A 26,719-nucleotide genomic window follows, 5' to 3' on the forward strand; every position below is an offset into this window, starting at 1 on the left:
TTTTAACTGATTTTCGAGAATACTGTCATAAAAAGACAACTGCAAACTTCAATTACAGGTCAATCCCCAAGTACTCATCTGACTCAAGATGTCTCCTCTACTGCCTTTTATTCTTGGATAAGTATGCACTCAACATCAATGAACAAAGTCATAAAAATTTGTGCAAAACGGTCAGAGGAAGGTATTTCAAAGATCTGGCATTATGCAACGAAATTAAGGTGCCAGCTGAGCTGAAGGGAGTGGTCAACAAACAGAAAAGTTGTTATAAGTTTAAATCGGTGGAAATCAGGCAAGACGTTATGTACGCTTTTGTGACGGAATGTTTAGTTGAGGAAAGCGATCTGGAGTTTTTCCTGAAGATGGCATCCAAACATGTGGTATCAGAGTACTGCAGGTCCTGGAATTATGAAAGGAGTGCAAATGAGAAATGTTTGTATATACCCGACAAACCAAAGGAGATGTACGATCTCTTCATAGACAATTTACAGGTGGATATCTTTAGTACATTGTTTCATGTCAGAGAAAGAGCATCATAGTAATATAAGGAAACGCCGTAAGTACATATTAAATATAATATCCCCCACGCTCTCTTTTTTTGAACTGATTTTACTTAAAAGGGCTTGGTGGTCGTGGCAATTTTCACCCTATTTTGATTTCCTTTAGAAAAAGCTTGCCATATGAAATAAAATGATCAAATTTTAATCTAAAATTTATAATTATTTCCTTGCCAAATGAGAGTTGAAAGTTTAAGATATCATATCTTAAAATTTAAGATATATTGGATGCTTAATTTGTTGAATCCAAGTCAACTTAATGCAAATATTATAATAAAAAAAGAATTGCAATTAAAACAAACATTCTAAGATTGCATCAACCGATTTTAAAAACACTGGCAATTATAAGAAATATTTATTTAATATTTAATGAATATAAAACAAATTAAAGAAAAACAGAAAAATTAGCAGTTGTAATAAAGTTATTGATTGGAGAAATAACGATAGGTTTGTTCAGATTTGTTAATACCTATTTAACATCAAATTTATTATTAATAAAAAAACCAATTATTATTATTTGTTCAAGTTTACATATATCTTTCAGATTAATGCTCAGACTCGATATAAAGTTCAGAAAGATATGAAAAATACTGATATTTTTAAACAGCAAGTGCGAAGTGATCCGTAATAAAATTCTTTATAAAATGCCTTGGGTCACCAGATGAAAGTTTTGGGATAATTAATTGGATTTTTGCGAGAATTGATTTTTTTCAGACGAATTTTTATTTGAATTTTATCTTTCTGTATTTCTCTTCTCGCTCTTGATGGCCAGAGGTAGTTATGCTCACGATCCTTATTAAGTTTTTTCCTTACATCAGCTACTATCAATACATGCATGGTTGTTGCAATATATAGCTACCGTAATTGTTATTAAATTTCAATTTATTTTGTTAACTTTATTGTATATTGGGAAACTCTTATTTTATGTCTTTTTATAGATACGTGTTACTGACTACTCTTGGAAGATTCTGAAATCTACAACATATCAGAATGTTTTCTTCAAAAAGTGTTTTCATGCTTTTGATTTTATTTTTTATTGCACTAGTATATGTTTAATCATGTAGATATGTCTTGATGTCCTTTTAGTGAATATACCTGAGGAAATTTTCTCGTGGGATCTCAGTGCTAGAAAACGATTTGTTGAAATCTCCAGGAAGGAAGAGTAGAAATGTTCCGCGCTAGAGGAATGATCGTTGGATGCGCTGGCGCTGGAAAAACAACTCTCCTTGAAAACCTAAAGAGGGTAAAAAGGAATAATGAATTCGAAAAAACTGAGACAACTGTTGGCCTGGAGGTCCATGAGGATTTGTTCGAAATCATAGACGACAAGCTAATGGGTGATAGTTCCTTTTCTTTACGAAATGTTCTATTAAAATATAGCGAAAAAATGTCTACCATAAAAATGTCTTTTATCCATTTTGCGGTTTGAATACGATGATTCAAATTTCAACTGAAAGCTAACGGTCTAATATTTTTACCCTGATTTACTCAAGAAAATCTAAATTCCAAAAGCCAAATTCTTTAAACATGTGACCCTTATTCTTCACATAACTTAGATTTAAAAAATATACAACTTCTATAGGGATGTCAAATCGGTCAATATGTGATTATCGGTTATACTCGCACGTTTTTCCGATTACGTACCCGGGTAGTCGGTAAACTTGTAAATACAAGTCTGTTAATTTTCTTTAACTCTGTGAAACACCAATATTTTTCTTACCTTTTGAGTGCATGTTTAAAAATAACGAGTCCAACAGATAATTTCTTGCACTTAATTTATTCATTTTATAAAAAAAATATGTACACACTTACAGAGGACATCAATTTGATGCTCCGATAATTACAATTGATTGATAGTTTTTGTTTGGATAGAGCTTTAATCAATCTGTCATGCCTCATGCCCCTTCGTGATGACTACACTAACGAAACAGAAAGAACAGACGTTGTTGGGATCGCTTGTCGTATATTATTATTGTTACTTCGTATACGCTACATTTACTCCTCATAGCTGACTTTAAACTTTTTTTTAAATCTTTAATTACATATTTTACCAAAATACGTCTTTACATTTTTAAGGTTGATGCAGCATATTTATGCATGTCGGATTTCGTTATTATTTACTTAATTATTTTAAAATGATGTAAGATAATAGAACACCAATGAAAAACAAATCATTGAAGCCATCTAATGATTAAGGACCGTGATAGGTAAGAAAAGCTGTGTACCACGTGATTGGTCACTAATTACTATATATACACAACCATAAGCGATAACAGGTGTTTTACAGATCTGCGCGACGGTACTCAATTATCGTGTGACTGTACAATTGAGTTCTTTTTTATGTTTTTGATAAATATATGTACTTTAGAATAATAGATATAAATACCTCCGAGTAACCAATTTTGGTATTTGATACTCGGACGTTTCGCTCGGGTACCCTGTAAAGCGGATACTCGTTGACATCCCTAATTTTCTGTAAAATTTTATTTTGATAAATATGCAATTGTTCTACCAAGAATGCATGAATTCAATTTAATGTCTTCTTCATTTAATCAGAAATCATTTCTGTAGTGCATGTATTTGTAAACAGATTTCAGTACCAATGAAGATGGGCTGCCTATCAGAGGAATTCAATATGAGAGCAGTCATGGGAAAAAGTTGATTAGCATGACTGACTTTGCAGGACAAGTAGCTTATTATGCCTGCCACCAAGTTTACTTGTCAAAAAGAGCGTTTTATCTCATTGTTATCGATATGTCCAAAGAACTTAAAGAAAAAGTATGCAAGCACAATGTTGACCGTCATAATCCAAAAGGATCTTTATTCCATGCATGGAAATACAAAGGTAATAGGTGACATGAAAATAAATTAAAAACTTATTTTATATCAAACCCTTTCAGATTATTCAAAATTGTTCAAAAATTTTTTTTTACAGAGAATTGATTTTGTTTTTCTCATTTAAAAAGCTGAAACCATAAAATAGTTCATTCATTGATAAAAATCTGGAATTTGCTTTACCACGGAAAATTAAATAACTTTTTTGTATATTCTTTGGATTGCATAGGTAAGCCTCTTCATGCAAACTAATCTTATACATGTATTTGAAAGGACCTTTTTGTAATGATTTCAAGATAAAAAATGAATTAAAATCTTTTTAAAAAACACAAACCGAAATAAAAGTTGTTTGGACTCGGAATGAAATTTAAGTTTCATTTAAAATTAATTAACCATAATAAAAAGCTATCCTGAACTTATGTTTCGTTAGTGGTTAGTTTAGATAAAAATATTTGAAATGTTATTAAAAAATATTAACGAAATCATTTTTATATTAATGCAATAATATAAGTATTTTGATAGAAGAAAGATATGAAAATAACGAACAGTATTCAATCTCAACGTCCATTAAACAAATATACAAAATAAGAGCAGAGCAAACACGGACCTCTGAAACATCAGAGTTGGGATCAGGTGCCATGGAGGAGTGAGCATCCCCTGCCGACCGGTCACACCCGCCGTGTGCTCGTTGTCATAATCAGGAAATAACGGAAAAAATCCTTGGTCAATTCAGTGTATAAATAATGGACTAACAATTGGTATGAAAACGTCAGTCAGCATTTCATTCAATGATAAATTGTATTTGCTGACAAGGTCATTGTATCGACCATAGAATTTACGAAATGATGACTTTAAACGAGACTGTTGATATTCTTGTTTCATCAACTTGCTTGTCAATAATTTGCCTCGTTTAAGAAATTGTTCATACGTAGAGCATGCTCTTGCGTATCGAATCAACTGCGATATAAATACTCCGTATGCAGATGATGAAGGTATATTGCTGCATAAGTAAGGGAAGTTGACGATAGAAATGTTAAAGTCATCACGTTTATCATATAGCTTGGTTGTTAGATTACCATTAGAGTCTTTTTCAAGTAAAATATCCAAGTATGAAGCAGAGGTTTTGGACTCTGTGGTATCTTTTATCTCAAGCTCACCAGGATATATCGTGTCGACGTAGGAATGGAAATTGTCATTATTAATTGACAATACGTCGTCGATATATCTAAATGTCGAGTTGAAGGCCACAGCAAGTGTTTTCTTCTTTTCACGCAAAAGAGTTTACATAAATTCTGCTTCATATGAATATAAAAATAAGTCTGCTAATAACGGAGCGCAATTTGTACCCATGGGAATTCCAATAGATTGTTGGAAGATCAAATACCCATAAAATCATTTACATATGTAATTTTCTCTATAATCCTCTAACACTAAAATGCATTTTATTTCTTCAATGAACAAAAAGTCAGTAAAATGTTGTTGTCACTTTTCTGACGTTTAACTATTTGTTTGAAATGCTAAAATTTATTATTACGAATGACATTATTTTGGTAGACACAAATATAAATATTTTTCTTTTTATTTCTTGGATATTTGGCAGCCAAACCATTTTAAATTTATACTTACTGAGTAGCAGTTTAATGACTTTTTTTTTAGAATATCTATATTCTATAGGGTTAACAATACCCTATTCATACATTTTTTAGACGAACAAAATAATTACTTGATTATAAATTACATAAAAGAAAAAAACACCAAGAAGGCGAAAGCGCAATGGAAATTAGTTCCATCTTGTGCTAAATCTTTATTATTTTCTGGTTAACAACCGGTGTCCTATGTATGATTTAACGTCATATTATGACCAAATTTAGTACACATATTTTAACAACAAATTCAAATGACTTGAGCAAAAAAATTGGAAAATATCTTGATAATTATCAAAATTATCAAATATCTAATACAGCAAAAATGGGGTCACGGAGCAGGGTCAAAATTGAACTATTTACTAATTTTACACTTCATAATGTCTAGAGTCATACCTCAAATAAATGGCGCTTAAACAAAATAAAATTGAATTGTTTAAATTTAGTATCGTTTTATAACTTCAGGTGCTAAAATTCAATATGATACATCGCTTCGTTTAAAAGATATCAGTTTCTGAAGGCAGATAGACTTCATGAAAATAAGCAGAAAACGATGACGTCGAAGGACGTTACGGAGCAGCGAGTAGCGATAAAATTTTGTCTTGCATTCGGGAAACCCTTTAAAACAAACTCTGAGAATGCTTTATGAACCAGTAAACAGATACAAAATGTGCTGTGCATTTGTTTACAATGGAATGACTATTTTTTGAGTGTTACAGACTTCAAATTGGACCCTGAATGATCTACGAAGAAACAAATAATAGTTAAAAAGATTGTCAATGAGTTAGTAACGTCATGGAACGTGATGAGCTATTCACTTTTGCTGAACTTGTGCAAACAAAACTTACGCGATAAAAAATTGAAAATATTGAGAATCTACCTTTAAGGTATATTCAAACAATTGCTAGCGAACTAGGTGTCAAGGGCTAAGGATACAATTTGATGAATCGAGAAGAATGTACAAACCTTGTATGAAATGAAAAAAAAAGCTTAGTAATTTTGAGAAACTTTCTCGACGTTGATTTTGACGTCACGGTATTGTTAACCGTACTCCGTGATGACAAAACATGCTGCTTTTAACATTTTCTAATACGAGTTCCATTTAATCAAATCGAATAAAACTTTACACACAAAAATGTTTTTACATATGAAAATGTGTTGATCTTAAATTTTGTAAGAATAATATCATGATAGAGGACATTGTCTACGTATTTTTTGAATGACCCTCGTATATGGTTTGTAAATTGAATTCTATTCGTGTTTTATTTTTACATGTAGAATGTGATATCGGCTTTTATGGCACAAACTGTACAAATAGATGCTTAAACTGTCTAAATAGTGCATGTAACGCTGGCAACGGGATTTGTATTCAGGGATGTGAAGACGGATACATGGGTCAAAGATGTGAACAAAGTATGTTATCCCATTATCAATCGACTGATACTTTTCAATAAAAAAAAAGAAAAATAAAGAATAGAAATCGTATTAATCTGATTCCTTTAAACACATATGTACTTCAAGAATGTGAAATCTTTTTGTTTTCCTATTTTTTTAAACGTGCTTTAAATTTACTATCTTTGCCCTAAAGCTTGCATAACGGGACGGTTCGGGCGAAATTGTTCTAGTGTGTGTAACCGCAACTGTAGATTGAAATCGTGTGAAAACACACAGGGTGGGTGCACAAATGGTTGTGAACCAGGATGGGAGGGATTCAATTGTTCAGAAGAAGGTAATCTAGGATTCTTATGCGCCCGGATTGATAGATCGGGGCTGATATTGTTTTTGGCCTGTCATTTTGTCTATCAACTTTCACTTAATTAAGCTCTTTTGAATGACACCATGGCAAAACATGACGTTGGAGTACGTCACGGAGCACTGGACAGTAGCGGTCAACTTTTTCAAAGCCAAATTACTTTCACATCCAAATTTTTTTCTACAACTCCTTGATATCAATATACTATGGTAAAAAGTGGGGGGCCAACCATCCTTTCAATGAAGATTTTCTATAGTAAAGGTAATACTGGGGGAAAAAGTGGGGGGGCCACCCTCCCCCCCTGTTGCTATGTCCCTGGAACTCCAATTATACAATATTTTTAAATGTGATGCATGTTAACTGTCGCCGTCTATACAATTCTGCTCAAACAAATTGATTCTGATGTTTTTTATGTCTTTGTTTATGAATGCAAAATTACAAATACAAAGTTAATTTTCGTAGAAAATGTAATTTTAAAAATCTATTTTAGCATTGAATTTGAAAATAGCAGACTCAAGGATAACTGATGCAGATAAAGGTGTTTTGGCTGGATCATTAGCTACAAGCATCATTTTTATTGGTGCTGTTACAATCACAATCATAATCATTATTAGGTACTGTATTATTATGATATAATTACTTTTTTGTTATATACATGTATTGAATGGATACAGTTGTAAAGTTTATTTAGCCAGTTTTTCTTGTCCATGTCTTGGTTTATCTTTATTTGTCATGTCTCGCTCGTTGCCTTCCCGCAAATTAACCTTAGCAATTTAAAGTGCAATATTTCTTTATTGTTAAAGTTAAAGTTTAATAAAATTTATTGGTTATTACGGAATGTTTTGTTAAATACATTACTTATGGTAAAATTATAGAGTAGGCCAATCATGTCTGAAAAATTAAATGTAGGTATATAAGACGATTCCAAACTAACAATTGTTTTTTTCAGACGGAGAAGAAACACCAAAGAGAGATACACTGCAAATCAACAACAAGGTTCGGGATCATTGAATTTAAACGGTTAAGTATTCCACACAATAAAAGATAGTTGCAATTTGTGAAGGAAATTTTAAGCTGGAACATTATATTCAAAAAGGCTCTAAATTTCTTTCAAATAAGGAAATATGCAGATGTTTAGCATATTTTAGAATATCAATATGCACTGGGTTTTTTTTTTCGATTATCGACATGGGCGTTTTTAAATAAACTTAATCCAGGAAATTAAAGATGTATCAGTCTAGAAATTAAAAGTTAATATGAAATATGTTATCTGACTTTTGTAGGATTTGAAGAAAATGAAATAGATGGCTTTGATAACCCTGTTTATATAACAAATTCTTTGGAAAAAACACATTCTCCAAGACACAATACCCTGAAGATTTTTGAATTACAAGCCATCATTGAATCTATGCCAGTCAGCGAGAATGTTTCATTTAAAAGTGAATATGAGGTGTGTAATCAAAATATATTTCAGCTGATATTTACTTTTATCAAACCCCTTCCATATGTTGAAAGAAGGAAATCAATCATAACACCAACGAAGAAGAAATAAAGAGAACATTAATGATATAACATTCAAAACTAATCATATCCAATTATTAAGTAATTTTTACAACTCTCTTGCAAAACATATCTTCCATAATTTGATGGCTAAAATTGAAAGACTATTTTTGGTAAATTTTTTTTTTTTTTTTTTTTTTTTTTGTTCTAATCTAAGAAAATACCAAAAGGAGAATTGTATCCATGTACCGAATGGAAAAAGGTTGAAAATGTTCCCAAAAATCGATTCCTGTCTGCTTTACCATGTAAGTATGTTATTGCCATTACTTCAAATATTTGATAAAATTCTTTCCTAAACTTGGAATCGATATAAAAATTTTACATTTAGGTGAAAGATTATGAAGTTAACTCCTTTCTCCTTTGTTAGGAAGCATATATTGATTAAGGAATTTTCTCCTTTTGAATGTCCCTATATTATTTTCTATTTTTAGAGGAAATATTCAAAATTAAAATAAAAACTTTTAAAATGTATCATTCTGGCTGTAATTACATTACGTTATTATGTTAAACATAAATATGTCATTGTAACATTACGATATTATATATTATAAAAAAAATAATTAGATGTTATTATAGACGACCATTCCAGAGTTATTCTTAAGAAATCTTGTCCAGGGGAATCGGACTATATAAATGCAAATTACGTAAAGGTAAGATTTCAAAGGATAAATGGCAAATAATACATAATCATAAGATCAAACCTTTAGTAAAGCAATACAATCATATTTTCTTTTTAATTGAAGGACGTTCAAGGACAAAAAGCTTACATTGCCACACAAGGTAAACTGCATGAGAGAAATGATTTGTTCTCTGGATCTGATGGATGATTAAGATTCTTTTATTTTCATTTTTTGTTAATTATTGATCAATGTAAAAAATATTGTGTATATATATCCGATTACTCTTCATTTCGTTTAGGGCCAAAACCAAAGACATTTACCGACTTCTGGAGAATGGTTTCGCAGGAAAACGTTTCAATAATTGTTTGTTTAACTAATTTAAAGGATGGTATAAAGGTATAGAATAATGAAACGTTAAGCCGACTTTCGTATGATACATACTTTTAAAACCAGAACACGATTCATAAAAGGCATTTATCTGTCATATTTTATTTGTTTCTCGCTATATTTAGGACCCCTATATAAAGCTGCTGCCTTGATCATTGCTCAGTGTAATCAGGTGTTACCTGTGTAACCTGGCATATGCTAAACAGCATTTAGTAGCGACAAAATATAACTGTACCTCTTCTACTGCAGGGGAGTATACCAAGGAAACTTCCAACGGTTTTATAGGTCAATGCAGGATACCAACCAACTGAAATATACGTAACTGATTTAAAATGTAAACAAAAGTAATGTGAGATAGCCAGCGTGAACAAGTGTCGTGATTCCACACCAATGCCCGTGACAATAAAGCAGTAATGTGTTACAAATCAATGGGAATGATAAAACCCGGTGCTGATATCGTAGCAAGTAGCATCGAAAATGGTGTATGGCTTTTTACGAGTCGCGTTCAGCTTTAACTATATGGTGTAATGTTGCATCATGTTTATGTTTATTTATTCTAAGATATAAATATTCATACCAACAAATTATCCTTTTAGGCAAAATGTGCACTTTATTGGCCAAATGCAAATAGTAGAATACAAAATGGTTATTTGTCTGTTCAACACCGAGATGAAAAAGTATATGCTAACTACATAGTCAGAAGATTTTGGATCCAGAACATCTCTGTAAGTATACATGTATAATGTTATTGTGATTGTTAACCCAGATACGTATTATTCCTAGTATATTCCTTTAACCTTTGTTATGTAATTGATTTACATGTACCAAAACATGTATATATTGTATGTCATCAAAAGGTATTGATGAAAAACTCTTATCTAGCTTAAGTGTGCATCATTTATTAGTAACTTTATAAGTATTATATTTAACAGAACAATTCGAAACGTGACGTCATCATGTTCCACTTCACGCAGTGGCCTGTTCATGGTGCCCCAGAACCACTAAGTCTCGTGATATTTCATCGTCACGTGATGAAGATGTCTAGAATATACCGGGGAAAATATACATTAGTACATTGCAGGTATAAAATAAACAAACTTGTAATATCGGACGCTTTTTAGATTCTTGCTAAGGCCATAAAAATTTCCAAAACCTCAAAAATTCCTGTTGTCCTTTTGGTCATCTTGGAAAATGTCTCCAGGGCAAAACAAATGCAGCAAAGTACAAAGCATATTTCAGTGAAGAAATGCAATATAGTGGAAATATTTTATTACATGTTATTAATCGTAATATAATTTCATTTTGTTAATTTGAATAAGTGCGGGGATTGGTAGAACCGGGATTTACATTGCGCTTGACGCCCTCTATCGGCAGGCTGAAGAAACTGGAGAAATTGATGTTCCTCATTATTTGGAAAGTATGAGAAAAGACCGAATGAATATGATGCAGGGGGAGGTAATATATTTTTAAAATTCCTTTTAAACATCTAATAATTAAGTTTTAAAATGTTTGAATTATCAAAATTCTCATGATGTACATGTATATATGTTGTTATTGATGTGTTGTAATTCAAATCTCCATATGGAGGAAATAAAGAACGAATGAACGAATGAATGAATGAATGATTGCTAAATTTAAAAAGTGATCTTATGACGATTTGGTTTTTATAATTGCTAAATGTAATATTTTAAAATCATACACGCGCAGGAGTGGCTAAAATTAGAAATTTTTGATTGCCTGATTTGATACGTTTGCAGAGACCAATATTACCAGTACCTGATCACTCTGTGCCTAGGTCTGATCATAAATGTTTCCTTTGTCTAATGGAATAACAAGAATCAATAGATTGAAAAAACAAACGAAAAAAATTAGACGGACGATAATATTTTTAAAGTGTAGAAAGAGAATGGGTTCATCGAATTCTGTAGAAGCCTTCTAAATACTTCAAAAGAACATCAAGATCCACGAATGGGTGTTTTATACATATCTACAAACTATTTTGAATTCCTACCCTTGTCAACAGGAACAGATTTTCACTAAATGCATTTACAAATTTAAATAATAATTCTCAATGAGTCAATCATATTTTATTCACTATATATTTTAAAGAAATCATGGATGATATGATCAATTCAATCAATTTTGTCAATTTAGAAAAAAAACACTATTAATCTTAATAAATTTATATGGCCTGGTATCGTCTCCATGGCAAAATAGTGCAGTTTGGCAATATAACGTCAACAAGTTTTTCAAGTAAATCCACCCGGCAAATACTTTTTTAGATGTGATGATTTGGAGGCATGCACTGACAAAAGATGCAAAACAGAAATTGCGGGTTTCTAGTGCATTTAGCTCTTGGCATCAATTATATGTTGGTTTTTTGAAATTTGAAAAATCCTGAAAAAAATGTTTTCATCACATGTAATTAGGTATACACGTAACATGATAAAATATCTCAATATTGAACTCAAAAAACTAGACAAAGGATATCAAAATTAAAATCGAATATAGACAGGGAAAGAAATGAAACATAATTTTTAAGGATTTCGAATTACTCGTGTTATTGCATTCATGTAAATCATGATTTTTCATCAGTTATATAAAAATCTTCTGTATTATCAGTTTGTCTCTGGGTCAGCAAGGTAAAAAAAATATTGAACAGTTAGTTTTCAAGGAGAACAATCTTTATACACATAATCTAGCAGTGCATAGTGTCTTCGGTTACAAAAGCGATCAATTACCTGAATCAATAGGGTGAACATATAAATATGGTATAAAAATTAATAACAGCAATAATGAAATAACGTACATGTAGAAAATTTGTGTTGTAACATTTCCTTAAGTTATTTTCGTGTAAATATTTTACACAGACACATGATAGTATATGCATCTTGATATGTTGAAACACAAAATCAAATTTCTAAATATAAAACCACATTAAAGCTACACAAGACTCGAAAATGTAAATAGGCATAAGTTATATTACATTTAAGATATTCGTTTAATATTTTAGATGTATGTTCAGCTTTAATTCACTTTACTATCTAGCTGTCATAGAATTCTTTTTCTAAAGATATCTTATTCTGTAGTATGCTTGGGGAAGATGTCTTCAATGAATAAATATCCAAATACGTTTCAATGGCGGTAGTGATTCGAATACACAACTGTTCGCAAAATTGCAGAAAGTATCATGATGAAAATTCCAATTACAACGGAAGTGACGACAAGGCTACGTGCGAGTCTCGACTGCGCTTGTGCTTCTACTTCATCTCCCTCAGCAGCTGCAGCGTTTGCCTGAATAAGAATGACAAATATTTGAAAATATATGACATTTTTATACAATTAATTTTTTTCAAAACTTCTTACTGTCCAAACCTATATAACATATATCCCTTATCTCCCCTTTCAGCGATGAATGTGAAAATTATTTTGTAAGTTGCAATTTTCTGTGCTCAAGTTTAAGCTTAAGTTATGATGATAATGTCTAAAACAAAGACGCCATTAAAAGACATTATACTTTGACAGGTTGGTTAAAGAGAAATCGATTACAAAAGTGTTTCTGAGTTCACATACTGCTACCAGTCCATTCAATTGGAGAAAATGAAAGCTCATTCTAAACGTAAACACTTAAGATTGTTATTGCAAATGAAAACATACATTTACACCATTTATGTATAATTCTGCCCTAATTAAATTAGCTATGGATACTTCCATTGCAAAAGGGGTTATTCTGAATTTGCAATGAATAATTTGAATCTAACATATTACTTGTGCGTTCATATATTAATTTTAGCATATTTTAATATGAAATATTGACATCCTACTCTAATTATTCTCTCATTTTATTTCTAAAGAAAGCCGTTGTTCTTTATCAGTCAATACACCCTAAGCATATCAACTGTACAGATGTGTTGAGCTGTTGCTATTCCATTATAACACCCATAGAACAATATTTAAGGACAGACGAGACGTTCCTCAATAATATATGATTTTTTCCATTTTTTTTTCATTAAAGAATTACTACCTTAGCATGTTTACATGTACTCGCAAAAAATCAAGGAACCTTATCATGCGTTTTTTGTGAGATCCCAGAGGATGGCATTTTATATACAATTCTTTAGAAAAAAATACTTAGTTTTCCAAAATCACATTTTCAGTCTTTTAATTTTTAAATACAATTAAAAACCGGTTTAGAAAACAGAGTCATAAAGACTTTGTTTATTTTTCATAAATTATGAAGATATACAAAACAAATATTCGGGGAAATTATCGAGCTAGTGTAAAAGAAATATTACCTAACTCGCTTTATATTTTTTTTTACAGTTGCAACAACTATTCGCATACAAACTAACCAATGTAAAAAAAAATATTATTTGAATAACCACAGATTTCTTTTTTAAAACTTTTAGATTGGGTTATGATTGATTATAAATAGATCATTTTGAGACCCTTATACATTGCATTAACAACTGTAAGACATAAAACAAAACTTAATGGGTATCTCATATATTACAGCCATCTAAAAAAATATTTGTTTATTTTAGGGACGACCAATTGTAAAGTGCTCACTCAAATAGGGCTAGACATAGATTTTATTTTTTTTCGAATTATATTGTGAATTTGTAAATGTCATTGTAAGCATTTTAACTTTCTGGTTCTTTCTTCACGGTAGAATTATACTTAGATACTCTTTCTTGTCCTCTTTACTTTCATGAAATACTATTTCAGTGTAATGTATCTCCAAGTATAGAAGTTTTCATAGACAATCAATGTGCTCAAATAATGATAATAATTCTATGTCTCATCTGATTTTGTGAAATTCTATTCCACATATATTCATAACAAAAGACTTTCTGTTACAAATAGCTTGATGTTTTATCATAAATATACTACATGTACATTGTGTAGTTTGCACTTAAGTTATACACATGCTTACATGGCAGTCAATAAATAAGCTCTTGTCTATTCTCCATAGTCATAAAGGTAAGAGTACTAATTTCACATACTCGTTTTTATATAATGATATCATAAATGCAAGATAAAAAGCAGACCAACAGAGCCCTTGTTTAGGAGAGTATACGAGAATGATATTTTATAATATTTCCATTTCTACTTTTTTCTCTGTGATAACTCATTGACAGTTGACGGAGTCGATTTCTTGATAATCTACCAAAATGTAAATTAGGCAGGTCGATAGGGCTAAGGGGGCTTACAGGCATGCAACTCTCGTGCGCATATGTCTCTGAGGCGGACGATAAGGGGGCAAAATGTGCATAAATCTCGCGCAGATGTCTTTGTGTTTGACGTCAGTGGGCAAGCACTATTGACATTTGCATAGGAATCCTCGTGTGATTTAAATCTATGTCTACATTTTTAAAGTCTAAATCGCCAATTTTTACAAAAAAATGGAAAAAATAAGGAATCATTTTCTAGATAGTATAGTATGCCAGGGACATCAATGTTATGCATTAGCCAAATTATTCCATGTTTCCCACTACCGCTGATGCCCTGGCATGCTATACTAACTAGAGGGTAATTCCTTAAATAACACATACAGCTGCTTCTACTCTACTTACGATTGAGAAACTCGTCTTAAAAAAAGTTATTCATATAAATGCTAAAATCACTAAAAATACGAGTAAATTCATTTCTCCAATTACCTTGCAAGCTGCAAAAATGGCAAAAATTCCTGTTGGCCAAAAACAGCATAAACAAGAAAGAATGGCAGGCAGTGTCCAATCCTGTCTCATGAGCCGTGATATCATCGTGGTAGCAGAACCAGGCTGACTGACCTAATAAGGATTCGCAGATATGACTTTTTGAATGGTTATCTACCTTTTGATATATTAAGGCAACATCAAGATATCATACTCGCCTATATACAATATGATATCATAGTAAGCTGTATAAATTGAACTTTATCGATACTGATTTTTTAATATGCACACGTACATGTATGTGCATGACTACCATACCTTTGTTTAGAAATCCATAATGTCTATCTTTTCTAAATTTCATATTGTGTTTATGCGCCCGGATCAATAGATCTGGGGCATATTTTGTTTTTGTCCTGCCTGTCTGTTTGTCCGCAAACTTTAACCTTCGCCATAACTTTTGAACCATGAAAGATAGAGAGATAGCTAAAATAGCTTTTTTGAACGTTACCCATTCCAATCGAGCCACGGGTTATTCTTTTTTCTCTTAGATATCTATAAGATTATTCTTATATTCATCTCAAAAGCGTTTCATTTTACTATGTTAATATATTTTCGAGTGTATTATATGTCTCTACATGTTCGTAGTCTACAAGAAAAAGATTTATTTATTATGTTTTGTACCATAGCTTTTCATGAACATCCAAAGTAAGATCCAGTAAATAAAAATGAAATCATACCATCCCCAGCACGCTAATTTATGGAGAGAAGGAATTAAGAAAAACGTAAGTAATTGTGACGTTTTTTCTTTCTTTTTTATAAAAAGGGAAAAATAGAGCAGGTCTTTGTTAATTTTGTTAGCGGGTCTCGCTCGAAGACCTCAATATTATGGATTTTGTCCATTACCGACTGAGCTAGTCGGCACTTATATTCGAACACGCGAATTGTTGACATCAGCAATTGCTGTTGATTATCAATGGCTACTTCTACCGGTCTATGTTATTTGTTATTAGTTATATACTTTATTTCAAAATTAAAAAATAATAGTGACAAACATATGCCGAGAGAGAGAGATAGAGAAAGAGAGAGAAAGAGGGAGAGAATGCACCAAACATAAATACAGTAACTATTCTAATTTTAGAATATAAATACAGTAACTATTCTAATTTTAGACCACTCTTCACAATTTCAGCTCCGCCTCTTATGCATATTTATAAATCTTATCTCCAATCAAGGGCAGGTAAGTCTAATTTCCCGATATTTGCAGAGAGGTGGGGTAAGAAAACAACAAATTATTTTATTGCAACGCAGTTTATAAGCTTTATGACAATGCCTTTCATTTGGAAAAAGACCAAACTCTATAACAAATGACTTAAGGCAAAAATGAAAACAAAAATAAATGTGACAACAGAGATTGAAAAAGACCCAAAAACTATAAAGTCTTTTGATAATATAGAAAAATAATAAAAAAGGAAACCTCGTTTACATTAACATTTGATTTAGTATATTTCAAAAATAACATCATACAATATTTCGAGTTTGAATTTAAGAAACTGCATAAAACATTGATATGATATATGAATATACACAGGGAAGGAAATGAAGCAATTTTGAGTTATGATCCTTCATCAGTTACATAAAACAATATTTGTACTATAAATGTGAAAATGAATGTATCTAGGTCAGCAAGTTTTAGGATATTGAATATTATATTAAAAAAAAATCCTAATATTACAAGAAAAGGTGATCTACCCGTGCATAATGTTTCGAGAGAGAAAAAAAAAACAAAGAATGGTTAGCTTTAATAAAATTAAATTAACAGCAAATCTGTGAAGGTGCATGTAATGAAACGACGTTGAAAAAAAAAATATGTATCATGATTTACTTAAGATGTATTTTTTCGTTATATATTTTACACATTTTTACATCCTGAGATAAAAAAAATTACAAAATCCATTTATTGAAAATAAAGTCACATTTAAGTCACAAACGACTCATACATGTAAAATTCCATACGTCAGATTAGATTTTGGATATCCGATTTTAGCATGGTACATGTAGCAAACCTTTTCGAATTTGTCACATCCGACGGTATTTTTGTCACGGGGACCGGTGTGGAATGGTAGGCACGTAAGCATTCATGCAACTTATCTTACACTACCTGTGTTTTCCATTTATCTACAGTTAAAGTTTACTTGTGTTTGTTTTTTGTATTGTTTCTTTTATCTCTTTCTTCTTCCACACACAATAAAAAAGAAAAATTATGCAGCATTAGGTAACGACTAATTTCACAGGATAGTGAACGCCTTGTACATGGGCTTCATATAACAAAAAAAAAACAATATGAAAGACAAATCCCTGTTCAGGTTTAACTGAACTAAACAATCCAATTGTTAAAGCTTTCGTTCTTCTGAATTATTCTTATTCAAAAGTATGTCTGCCGAGAAAGTCTTCAATGACGATAGTGGTTTGAATACACAATGGTTCGCAAAATTGCAGAAAGTATCATGATGAAAATTCCAATAACAACGGTAGTGACAACAAGGCTACGTGCTCGATTTGACTGCACTTGTGCTTCTTCGTCATTTCCGCTAGCTGCTGCAGCATTTGCCTGTATAAAGAAAACAAATATTTGAAAATATATGACATTTTTACCCAAAATTATATATTCTCTTTTCTCCAGTGAATTAAGTACAATGGATTTAGGAAATTGCAATTCCCTTTGCTCAAGTTAAATCTTAAGTTACAATAATAATATCGAAAAGAATGCGGCTACAAAAATATGTACTTTGATCAAAATAAAGACAATTCTATTACAAAAGTGCATGCTTCTATGTTCACATACTCTACTCAATTCAAAGCTCAATCCGAAAGTAAACCCTAACAATTGTCATAGTAAATTAAAACTTATATTTACAACATTTAAGTCCAATGTTTCCACGATTACTTGTACCAAAACTGTGGATACTTCTATTGTATAAGGGATTTAATCTGAATTTGCGATGGATAATTTGAATCTATCTTTTTTGATTTGCGCACTAATTTGCTTATTCAAGAACATTTTGATACAAAATTCTAAATCCTAAATAAAATTCTCTCAGTTTACGTGTATATCTGAAGAAAAGCATTGTTGTTTAAGCACATCAATCTAACAGATTTCTTCAGCTGTACGTTACTTTTCCATTATGAACTCATAAGATTTCGCCAACATCAACAGCTTAAAAACTGACGACTTTTCAACTTTTATACACAACAACTTCCCACGATAAATTAAAATCCAGACTTTTTGATATCATTGACAGTTGTTATTTTTTTTAATAAAATGGAACTCGTAAATTTACTTACCTGGTCATTGGTCATTTGCAAAATTAATTTGTTAAGAAAGATTCAGATTGCAGACACAAGTACTCTGAAGTTGATATCAAGAAACTTGAGATTCTGATTGACAATATCTTTGTGTTTTTCGGAGACCAGGTCTTCCGACAATCTATCGGAATTCCAGTGGGAACCAATTGCGCTCCGTTATAAGCTGACCTATTTTTGTATTCATAAGAAGCAGAAATTATGCAAAATCTTATGCGAAAAAAGAAGAAAGCACTTGCTGTGGCCTTCAACTCGACCTTCAGATATATCGACGACGTATTATCGATTAACAATGGTAATTTCCATTCCTACGTCGACAGGATATATTCAGGAGAGCTTGAGATAAAAAAAAAAAAAAACACAGAGTCTGACACATCCACTTCATACTGGGATATTTTACTTAAAAAAGACGTTAATGGTAACCTAACAACCAAGTTATATGATAAACGTGATAAAACCACCTTAACTTTCCTATCGTCAACTTCTCTTACTTATGCAGCAATATTACTTCATTACCTGTATACGGAGTGTATATATCTCTGTTGATTCGAGACGCAAGAGCATGCTCTACGTATGAACAATTTCTAGAACGAGGTAAATTTCGGACAATAAGTCGATGAAACAAGAATACCAGCCGTCTCGTTTAAAGTCATCATTTCGTTAGTTCTATGGTCGATACAATGACCTTGTCAGCAAATACAGTTTGTTATTGAGCCAAATGCTGACTGACGTTTTGTATACCGATTGTTAGTCCATTATTTATACACTGAATTGACGACAAAATTTTCCGTTATTTCACGATCATGACAATGAGCACACAGCGGGTGTGATCAGACAGCAGGAAATGCTCACTCCTCTATGGCACCCGATCCCACCTCTTATGTTATGGAGGTCTGTGTTTGCTCTGCTCCTATTTTGAATTGTTTAATAGACTTTGATTTTGAATATTGTTCGTTATCTCCATATCTATATTAAAAGTACAATATTTATTCATCATGAACTTAATACTGTTATAATTGAGTATTTGTATAATTATGAATATAAACAATAAGACGGTCTTTGTTTAATGTATCAGAATTAATTTTACAGCTATATTATAAAACAAAAATAACCCAACCCTCTTGCATGATTACATTTTTACTATTACAGCTGCAACATCGATTCGCATACAAACTAACCAATGAAAGCATTTAATTTTAATTACTGCATTTTTCTTTAATCCATTAGATTGAATTGTGATTGGGTACGAATGAATAGTTTTGAAGCCCTCATATATGTACTGAAAAACAGTAAGACATAGGGACAAAACGTAATGGGTATCTAATAAATTGTAGCCATCTGAAAATAATTAGTTTATTTATCTATATATTTTGGGGACTAGAAATTGCATGTAGTTACTCATATGGGCCTAAACATCTATTTTTTTTTTCAAAATTTGGAATTTTTCATGCATTTGTATATGCCATCGACAGCATTTATATTTTCTGGTTCGTTCTTCAAGGAAGACATTGTGAAAAATATTTACCAATATTCATTAAGTATTTGATGATTCGTTTTCGCTTTTATGAAATACTATACATGTACAAGTAAAGAAATTATAAAAGTTTACATGGACAATTAAAGTGCTTCAAAATGAAAAGTCCCTATCGTCCGATGTTGAGAGATTCTTATCAAAATATATTCATAATGAAAAAAAGACTTTCTCTTAACAGATAGTTTGATGTTTTATCATAAATATACTAGGTTATATTTTTGCATTCAAGTAATGCGCATGTTTACTTGGCAGTCAATACAGAAGCTCATGTCTATTCTCAATAGTTATGAAGATTGAGTCCTAATTCACATATACATTTAAATTACTTCAATTTACCTAATATCGATGGAAGATTTAAAAGCAGACAACCAAAGCCTAGTTGGTTTACAATAGTGATATTTTACAAGAACATAATCATACAGCTGCTTCTATTTTGTTAATGACTGAAAGGCTTCACTTGTCTTTAAAATAATTCTTCCTATGTTTGCTGAAATCACTAAAATTACGAGTAAAGTCATTCCTCCAATTACCTTGCAAGCAGCAAAAATGGCAAAGATTCCCGTTGGCCAAAAACAGCATAAACAAGAAAGAATGGCCGGAATTGTCCAATCCTGTCTGGCGGGTCGTGATATCACCATGATAGCAGGACCAGGCTGACTGACCTAATAAGAATTCGCAGATGCATGACTTTCTCTGGTTTTTAACTTATTTAAATCTTAAGGCTACTTTAGAAATCCAATTCACCTAATATGTAGAAATGTATAAAGTTGAGCAGGGTTTAAACTTTAAAACGTTTTTTGTGAAGGAATAGCATGATTTTAGCAGCATTTTTCATGAACATTTGATGCTTTGATATATATATATATATATATATATATATATATATATATATATATATATATATATATATATATATATATATATATATATATATATATATATTTTTTTTTTTTTTTTTTTTAAAGAATAAAAAGAATAAATTATACAGGTATTGTTTGATCTTTTCAATTATTCCATAACAATGTCTGAAAATATTTAAATCGTTGTTTTTAGAATTAATTTGAATTGGAAATATTTGTTACTTTGGTTACACAAGCAGTAAAATTGTAAAATTTGGAGAGGAATATCTAAGTTTTTGGAACTTGTTTCCAATCCATTTGAAATATATCATGCATATTGTCATAAGTTCAAAACAAACTAAATTGTTATTCAATTTACATGGTTTTCCAAAACCATAATTTATCAACTGTTTAACACAAAAATGTATGCATAAAAGATAAATTCATAAAGTTGTTCATTTGAGTATATCCACCAAGATATGGCTGAAATATTGCCGACTCGGCGTAAAAAGACAATAATCAATCATTTGAGTATACGCTAAAATCATTTACATGCATTTCGCAACATGAAGTAAGCTTCTTGTGTTATGAAAATGATATAAATTGTTACTACATCGTCTATAAAAATAATAATCCAAATCTTCTTAGAAGAAAGGTCTTGTCAAGTATAAAAGGTATAAACTCAAGAGTAAAAATCCATAGTTAAATGATATATATTGTTCATTTTAAATTTCATACCTTAATAATTAGTAAACATAACCCTAAAATATCGTAAAGAACTTTATTCGGTAATAACCAATATTTGATGGAGATATATTTAATTAAGTTGTTAAACATGGGAGTATATGCTGACTTCAATGCACTGAATATTCTCATGAGTAATGACGCCATATGTACGTAATGACGTCACAAACATGACGTAAATTTCAGTTTTTTAAGAATTTTACAGAAAAATGTACATGTTTCGTCGATATTTTGAGTAAAAGTCACCGAGCGCATGTGTGTTCAGGATCAATATTTTGATATAATGTGTAGAATGATAATATCAATGAAATATGTCAAAATTGTTCCTGAACAAACTTGCGCTCTATAAACTTTAAAGCTAAAATTGTTGAAATTTCGTCCATTTTGTCCTCTTTCTTAAAAAGGATATAAAATCGGACCAGTTTGTGACGTCATAAAAACAAAAATTGCGAATACACTGCTTTTACACTATAATATTTTTGTTAATTTATATTTCTCATACGATTTATTGAATTCAGCACATTTTAGGAAGTTTCAAAATTTGACTTTTGTGGGAGCAAATATATGCAATATACCGCATATAGTTCTTTGTCTGTGGTTCTAGTTTGTTATAGTCCGACTTTGTGTAGTCCGAGTTTGCTACGGTCCGATTTTGTTTTAGTCCGACATTTTTTTGGTCCGACCTATCAGTAAATCACTTATTCATACAGGAAATTCTTCATGTTAAAAACAAAACACTAGATGATGACGTCAAAGTGATTTCTGTTAGTATAATGCTCAATTAAGTCTTAATATTGGATACTAGACGTACTATGATATACTATGACTTTTTTTTAAAAAACCATATATAAAACCTGACCAATTATGTATTTTAAATTAAAAAAAACAAAACAAAATATGCCAAAATGTTCTGTGTTCTGGCTTAACACAGACCTTCGTCTATGATGTTATAATGTTTTTTCTTTATTTACTCAAAATAACACCTTACCACCACATTGTGAGTCAATCTTTGCGGAGCGCCCGGTACGTGTTGGTAACTATAGGGACCAGTAGAACTACCCTTTGGAGGATATTGATAACCGGGATATTGTCCTGTAGCGCCACCTGGCGGCTGATACTGGTTGTACTGGTTCTCAGGTGTAAAGAGAAGCTGGGAACTAGGATTGGTTACTTCATCGTAAGAAGGGGGAGCTACAAAAATTAAATACCTCATGGTAACATTACATTTCAGCAAATAAACATTGTTATCATTACGAGGGTAAATAATGTCATCAGCTCGATGACATACAACACAGACATCATACATGTATGACATAATGATTTACTTTCTGTCATTATTGAATCTTCAATTAACTGTTAATATTTATGTGACCATTTTTACCACATACTTTCATTGTGGGAAGCTATAAAACAAGGGCTATTCGAGTCATTGCATTAAAGTTAATTTTAAAGAATCAGTAAACTAGAGCAAAGTTAAAAGCTTTATTAAAGGTGCTGTAAAAATTGGTTAGAATCCTAAAGAAATTGAATTCTACTTAAATATCTTAAATTTACTGCAACCAATGTCTCTTTTATAACAAATAAGCTGTTGGATTTTCATGAACAGAAATGAAAAAAATTGCATGAAAAAATGGGTACCATCCAATGTTTTGTTTGCAAAATGTCAACAAATTATGTTTGATTGACTTTAAGACACATACTAAATTTGATAGGATTTATTCTTGGGGTAGTTCACAATGTTTTAAAGAAACATATAACAAAGCTGTATACTTAAAGGTCACATTAAGTTTTGAAAAGTGGATGTAAATGGCACGTAAGAATATCTAAACATTTATTTTTAAACATAAAATATTGTACTTATCCACGTGTCAAAAATTAAAAAAGATATTCTTGATATCCATTGTCTTAAACCCTCAAATAAAATCTACATTACATGTAATAAGATACACTTGACAAAACAGCAAAGGCCTGAAAAGAGCAGAGAATTGCAAAAGCACAAAAACTGGTTTATATGCTATTTTCGTAAATATTAGTGGTCTGATTGTTCAAATTCTTATTCGGGGAAGCGGTTCAATTTCTAGAGGAGTCTAGAAAGCATTTTTTGCCAAAAAAATCGAGAGGTTTGTGAGAGGAAGCGACCGGAATCAGTAATCCACTACATTAATTTTCTTCACGTCAGCATCAAAACCAACAGACCAAGAAGAGTGACGGTTTTGGAAATAAATAGAAAGTTAATGTTTTGTCTCATCAACAATATTCATAATATCTTTCAACCTCTGACGTTTTTAATCCCTAAACATGTAAAAACACCTTTCAGAAAGAAAAAAAAAACAAGTACAGGAAATCATGGGATCTGCTCTATTTCAGTATGCGATGGATAATGCTCAAAAATGTGTTCTATAAAAACAATAAAAAATTGAATAAGAATGTTACGGACAAGTAGTTTAATTAAAAGAGAAAATCTGTGTGAAATCATCAAGGTTAAACCATTGGAAAACGTTCATTGTTTCTTTCCAAGCAATGATGACATTACTTACTGAATAATCCTCGTATTAAAGATGGCCAATAGGTTAAGAGAGATGTTCTCTTTAAATTACAGAATAGGAGAAAACAAATTTATAATATGTTGATGTATTAATTTTCAGAATTAAGTGGTTTTTGTTTTTCTTTTACCTAATAAAAGACTTAAAGATTCTCTTAAATATTTAGATTGTGGTTCACATTATTTTGGTTCACACTGATATAAATTGTACGGTCTGCCTCTAAACTTTGAAATGAAGCAAATGACATTTCTTTTATTGCAAATCTCTTATAATTAATTAGTATTTGGTAAGTAAATTTTCTGGTTTTTGATACAGTCATAAAAAGTATCGATTAATCAAAAGTTTTTATTTAACATTGATTTGAAAATTTAATTGTGGCTCTCGTTTTAAAAAAAAAATGTGCAAAACAAGTATTTTCCGTCAATACTTTAAAAGCATTTAATCATAATAGTGTTAAAAATAGTTAATGTGTTTAGACAATTACATTGCATAGGTTAAAACAAAATCGAAACAGTTGTCTTAAGATTCTACGAGTAAGTAAATGATACTTGTAACAGTTGAAATGAAATTAAAAAAAACCCTGTCCTACGTTTGGGTTGCAGTAAAACTGTATGTTCAAAGACATATACATCAATTAAAAAAAAAATGAATGAGTATAAACAATGATAAAAAGAATTTTTATCACGGGTCAGCTCATATTGACCCAAAGAACCCAATGAAAATATTGGGATAATATTAACACTTTAGTACTATAGTATGCAGTTTTGCATAGTTATAGTGTATTCATAGTATTGATCAATCTTTGTTATGAAATAGTCGCCGTACACCACTGTGTAATTTATTTGTTTCTGAAAAAAAAACAGTCGTGAGATAAGTTTGTAAGCATGTATATATCTTCATGTATATGTTTCTGCATGCAATTTCAATAAACATGTGTTCAATGTTAATGTCAACAAATATATTTTTAGGTTATTATAATTTCCAAGAAAGCTTGATCGATCGATCTCACTAATGACCTCAGTGTTACTCCATTCATCAGTATGGGATCAATAAATACTCCTAGAACATTCTACACTACTCTAGTCTTCATTATACTACGCTACTCTAGTCTATTTGGTCCTGTATATATTCCAGCAGCAATAACATGAAGCTATGCAGATGGATTGCAAAAATTCATTTTCATGAAAAATTGTTTCAATTACAGGCCCAGTTTTTCTTTTTAAAACACACACGTGTGTATAGTTTCTGTTTACATCCTAAGCCAGGAGATCTTGATGCAGAGAAGAAATGATAATAGAATTGATTACATATACAGATTTGAAATAAAACAAAACATATACAATACTGAAAATTATATATGCCTACTTACGTCCTCTTTTATCCTCCGAAGACATATTGACACTGCTCAATACGCAATAACCATCATATTATCGCACGGAAGTACTGACAGATTAGCCAAAACTGCGCACGCAATATTGAATTCCCTCTGCAGAGGATGAAATCTAATGCAAACAGAATTCTTAAATCTGTACAGTACATGCGCGGATCTAGAGGGGGGGGGGGGGGGGGGGGGGGGGGCAGGAACCCCCCCCCCCCCTGGAATTTACACGGTTAAAAAATGTATTTATTAAAGCAAGAAAAAGTCACCTTGGACCCCCCTCCCCCTTGAAAACGCTAACCCCCTGGTGAACCTGATAATGTGTGAAATGGGTATGAAAAGTGAAAGATTTAAGGCAATAGAAGTCATAGACTACACCCCCCCCTCACGAAATAGATTTTTCACCTTTGGGCGAGTTAAGTTTTTTTTTTTTTTTTGCTTGTCAAGGAATTTCTGGGATTGGAATTTTTTTGGACTAGGTGGACCCCCCCCTGGAAAAAATTTCAGGATCCGCGCCTGCAGTATACACTGGTGTATTGTAATTCTCTCTCTCTCTCTCTCTCTCTCTCTCTCTCTCTCTCTCTCTCTCTCTCTCTGTATTAACAATAAAATAATATTATTGTCAAAAATATAAGGGGAAAAAGAAATTCATTATTACAATCTTTGTTTTAAAACAGTAGATATAACTAAATATAACTAACAAAGCTGCGCATATACTTGTAGAATCTACAATCTAAGTAACTAAGACGACTTTCACAGGAAGGTATCTTCCTGTGGAAATATTTCGTTTCCCGCCAAATGTTGATAATCAGATAAGATAATGATAGACTGTTATAAGTCAGCTTCTGAGAAACAAATACAAAGAACTTTCAACTTACAGTTATCACAATTCAATATTTAAAAAAAGACATACATGCATACAAAATAAACAATTTAGAATACAAAACTTTTAACAGTCTAAAAAACGTAAATAAACAAGACATATATTCATTTATTTATCATGTTTCTCTTAATTGGAGATATGTGGAGGAGAAACCTTTAAATGTCATTAGGTTAAGGATCTTTAATCCGATATATTTTTATTAACGGGTTTTTTCCTCTCATTATATGCTAGAAATACATGTATTGAATAATTTCTTTTTAAATGATATTTTAAAGAATAGTTTACGCATTGAATCAAAAGATTTTGCCCGCAAGAAGATTGCAGACTGGTTGTGAAAATGTCATTGTTTGATTAATATTATTCTTAAAATCAGTGACTCCAACTTTTGAACTAAATACATATAATACGCAAGGCCGACCAGGAGGACAG

At 31.2% G+C, this 26,719-nt stretch overlaps 2 protein-coding genes across 3 annotated transcripts; one reads left to right on the plus strand and one right to left on the minus strand.

Moving 5' to 3' along the window:
• Positions 1-1,711: 1,711 nt before the first annotated feature.
• Positions 1,712-11,184, plus strand: LOC134254442 (receptor-type tyrosine-protein phosphatase delta-like). The gene is made up of 15 exons (XM_062736957.1): positions 1,712-1,891; positions 3,145-3,399; positions 6,311-6,445; positions 6,621-6,761; positions 7,276-7,399; positions 7,735-7,805; positions 8,069-8,235; positions 8,503-8,590; positions 8,922-8,995; positions 9,089-9,125; positions 9,264-9,361; positions 9,949-10,077; positions 10,285-10,433; positions 10,672-10,807; positions 11,110-11,184. Exons 1-15 carry the CDS (start codon positions 1,723-1,725, stop codon positions 11,182-11,184), a joined length of 1,848 nt encoding a protein of 615 aa, XP_062592941.1. The 5' UTR covers positions 1,712-1,722.
• LOC134254443 (proline-rich transmembrane protein 1-like) lies at positions 10,997-25,490 on the minus strand. Of its 2 annotated transcripts, none has more exons than XM_062736959.1 (4): positions 25,399-25,490; positions 22,475-22,677; positions 15,013-15,144; positions 10,997-12,646 (listed from the first exon to the last, which is right to left on the minus strand). In XM_062736959.1, exons 1-4 carry the CDS (start codon positions 25,421-25,423, stop codon positions 12,488-12,490), a joined length of 519 nt encoding a protein of 172 aa, XP_062592943.1. In that variant the 5' UTR covers positions 25,424-25,490; the 3' UTR covers positions 10,997-12,487. The 2 variants fall into 2 exon arrangements, with proteins under 2 accessions (XP_062592943.1, XP_062592942.1); XM_062736958.1 differs by lacking the exons at positions 10,997-12,646; positions 15,013-15,144 and adding exons at positions 16,488-17,617; positions 20,434-20,565.
• Between the last annotated feature and the right edge of the window lie 1,229 nt (positions 25,491-26,719).

Source organism: Saccostrea cucullata, unplaced genomic scaffold (assembly GCF_032062105.1).
Source record: "Saccostrea cucullata isolate Sc308-1 unplaced genomic scaffold, CSIRO_AGI_Scuc_v1 ctg2988, whole genome shotgun sequence".
Taxonomy (NCBI): Eukaryota; Metazoa; Mollusca; class Bivalvia; order Ostreida; family Ostreidae; genus Saccostrea; species Saccostrea cuccullata.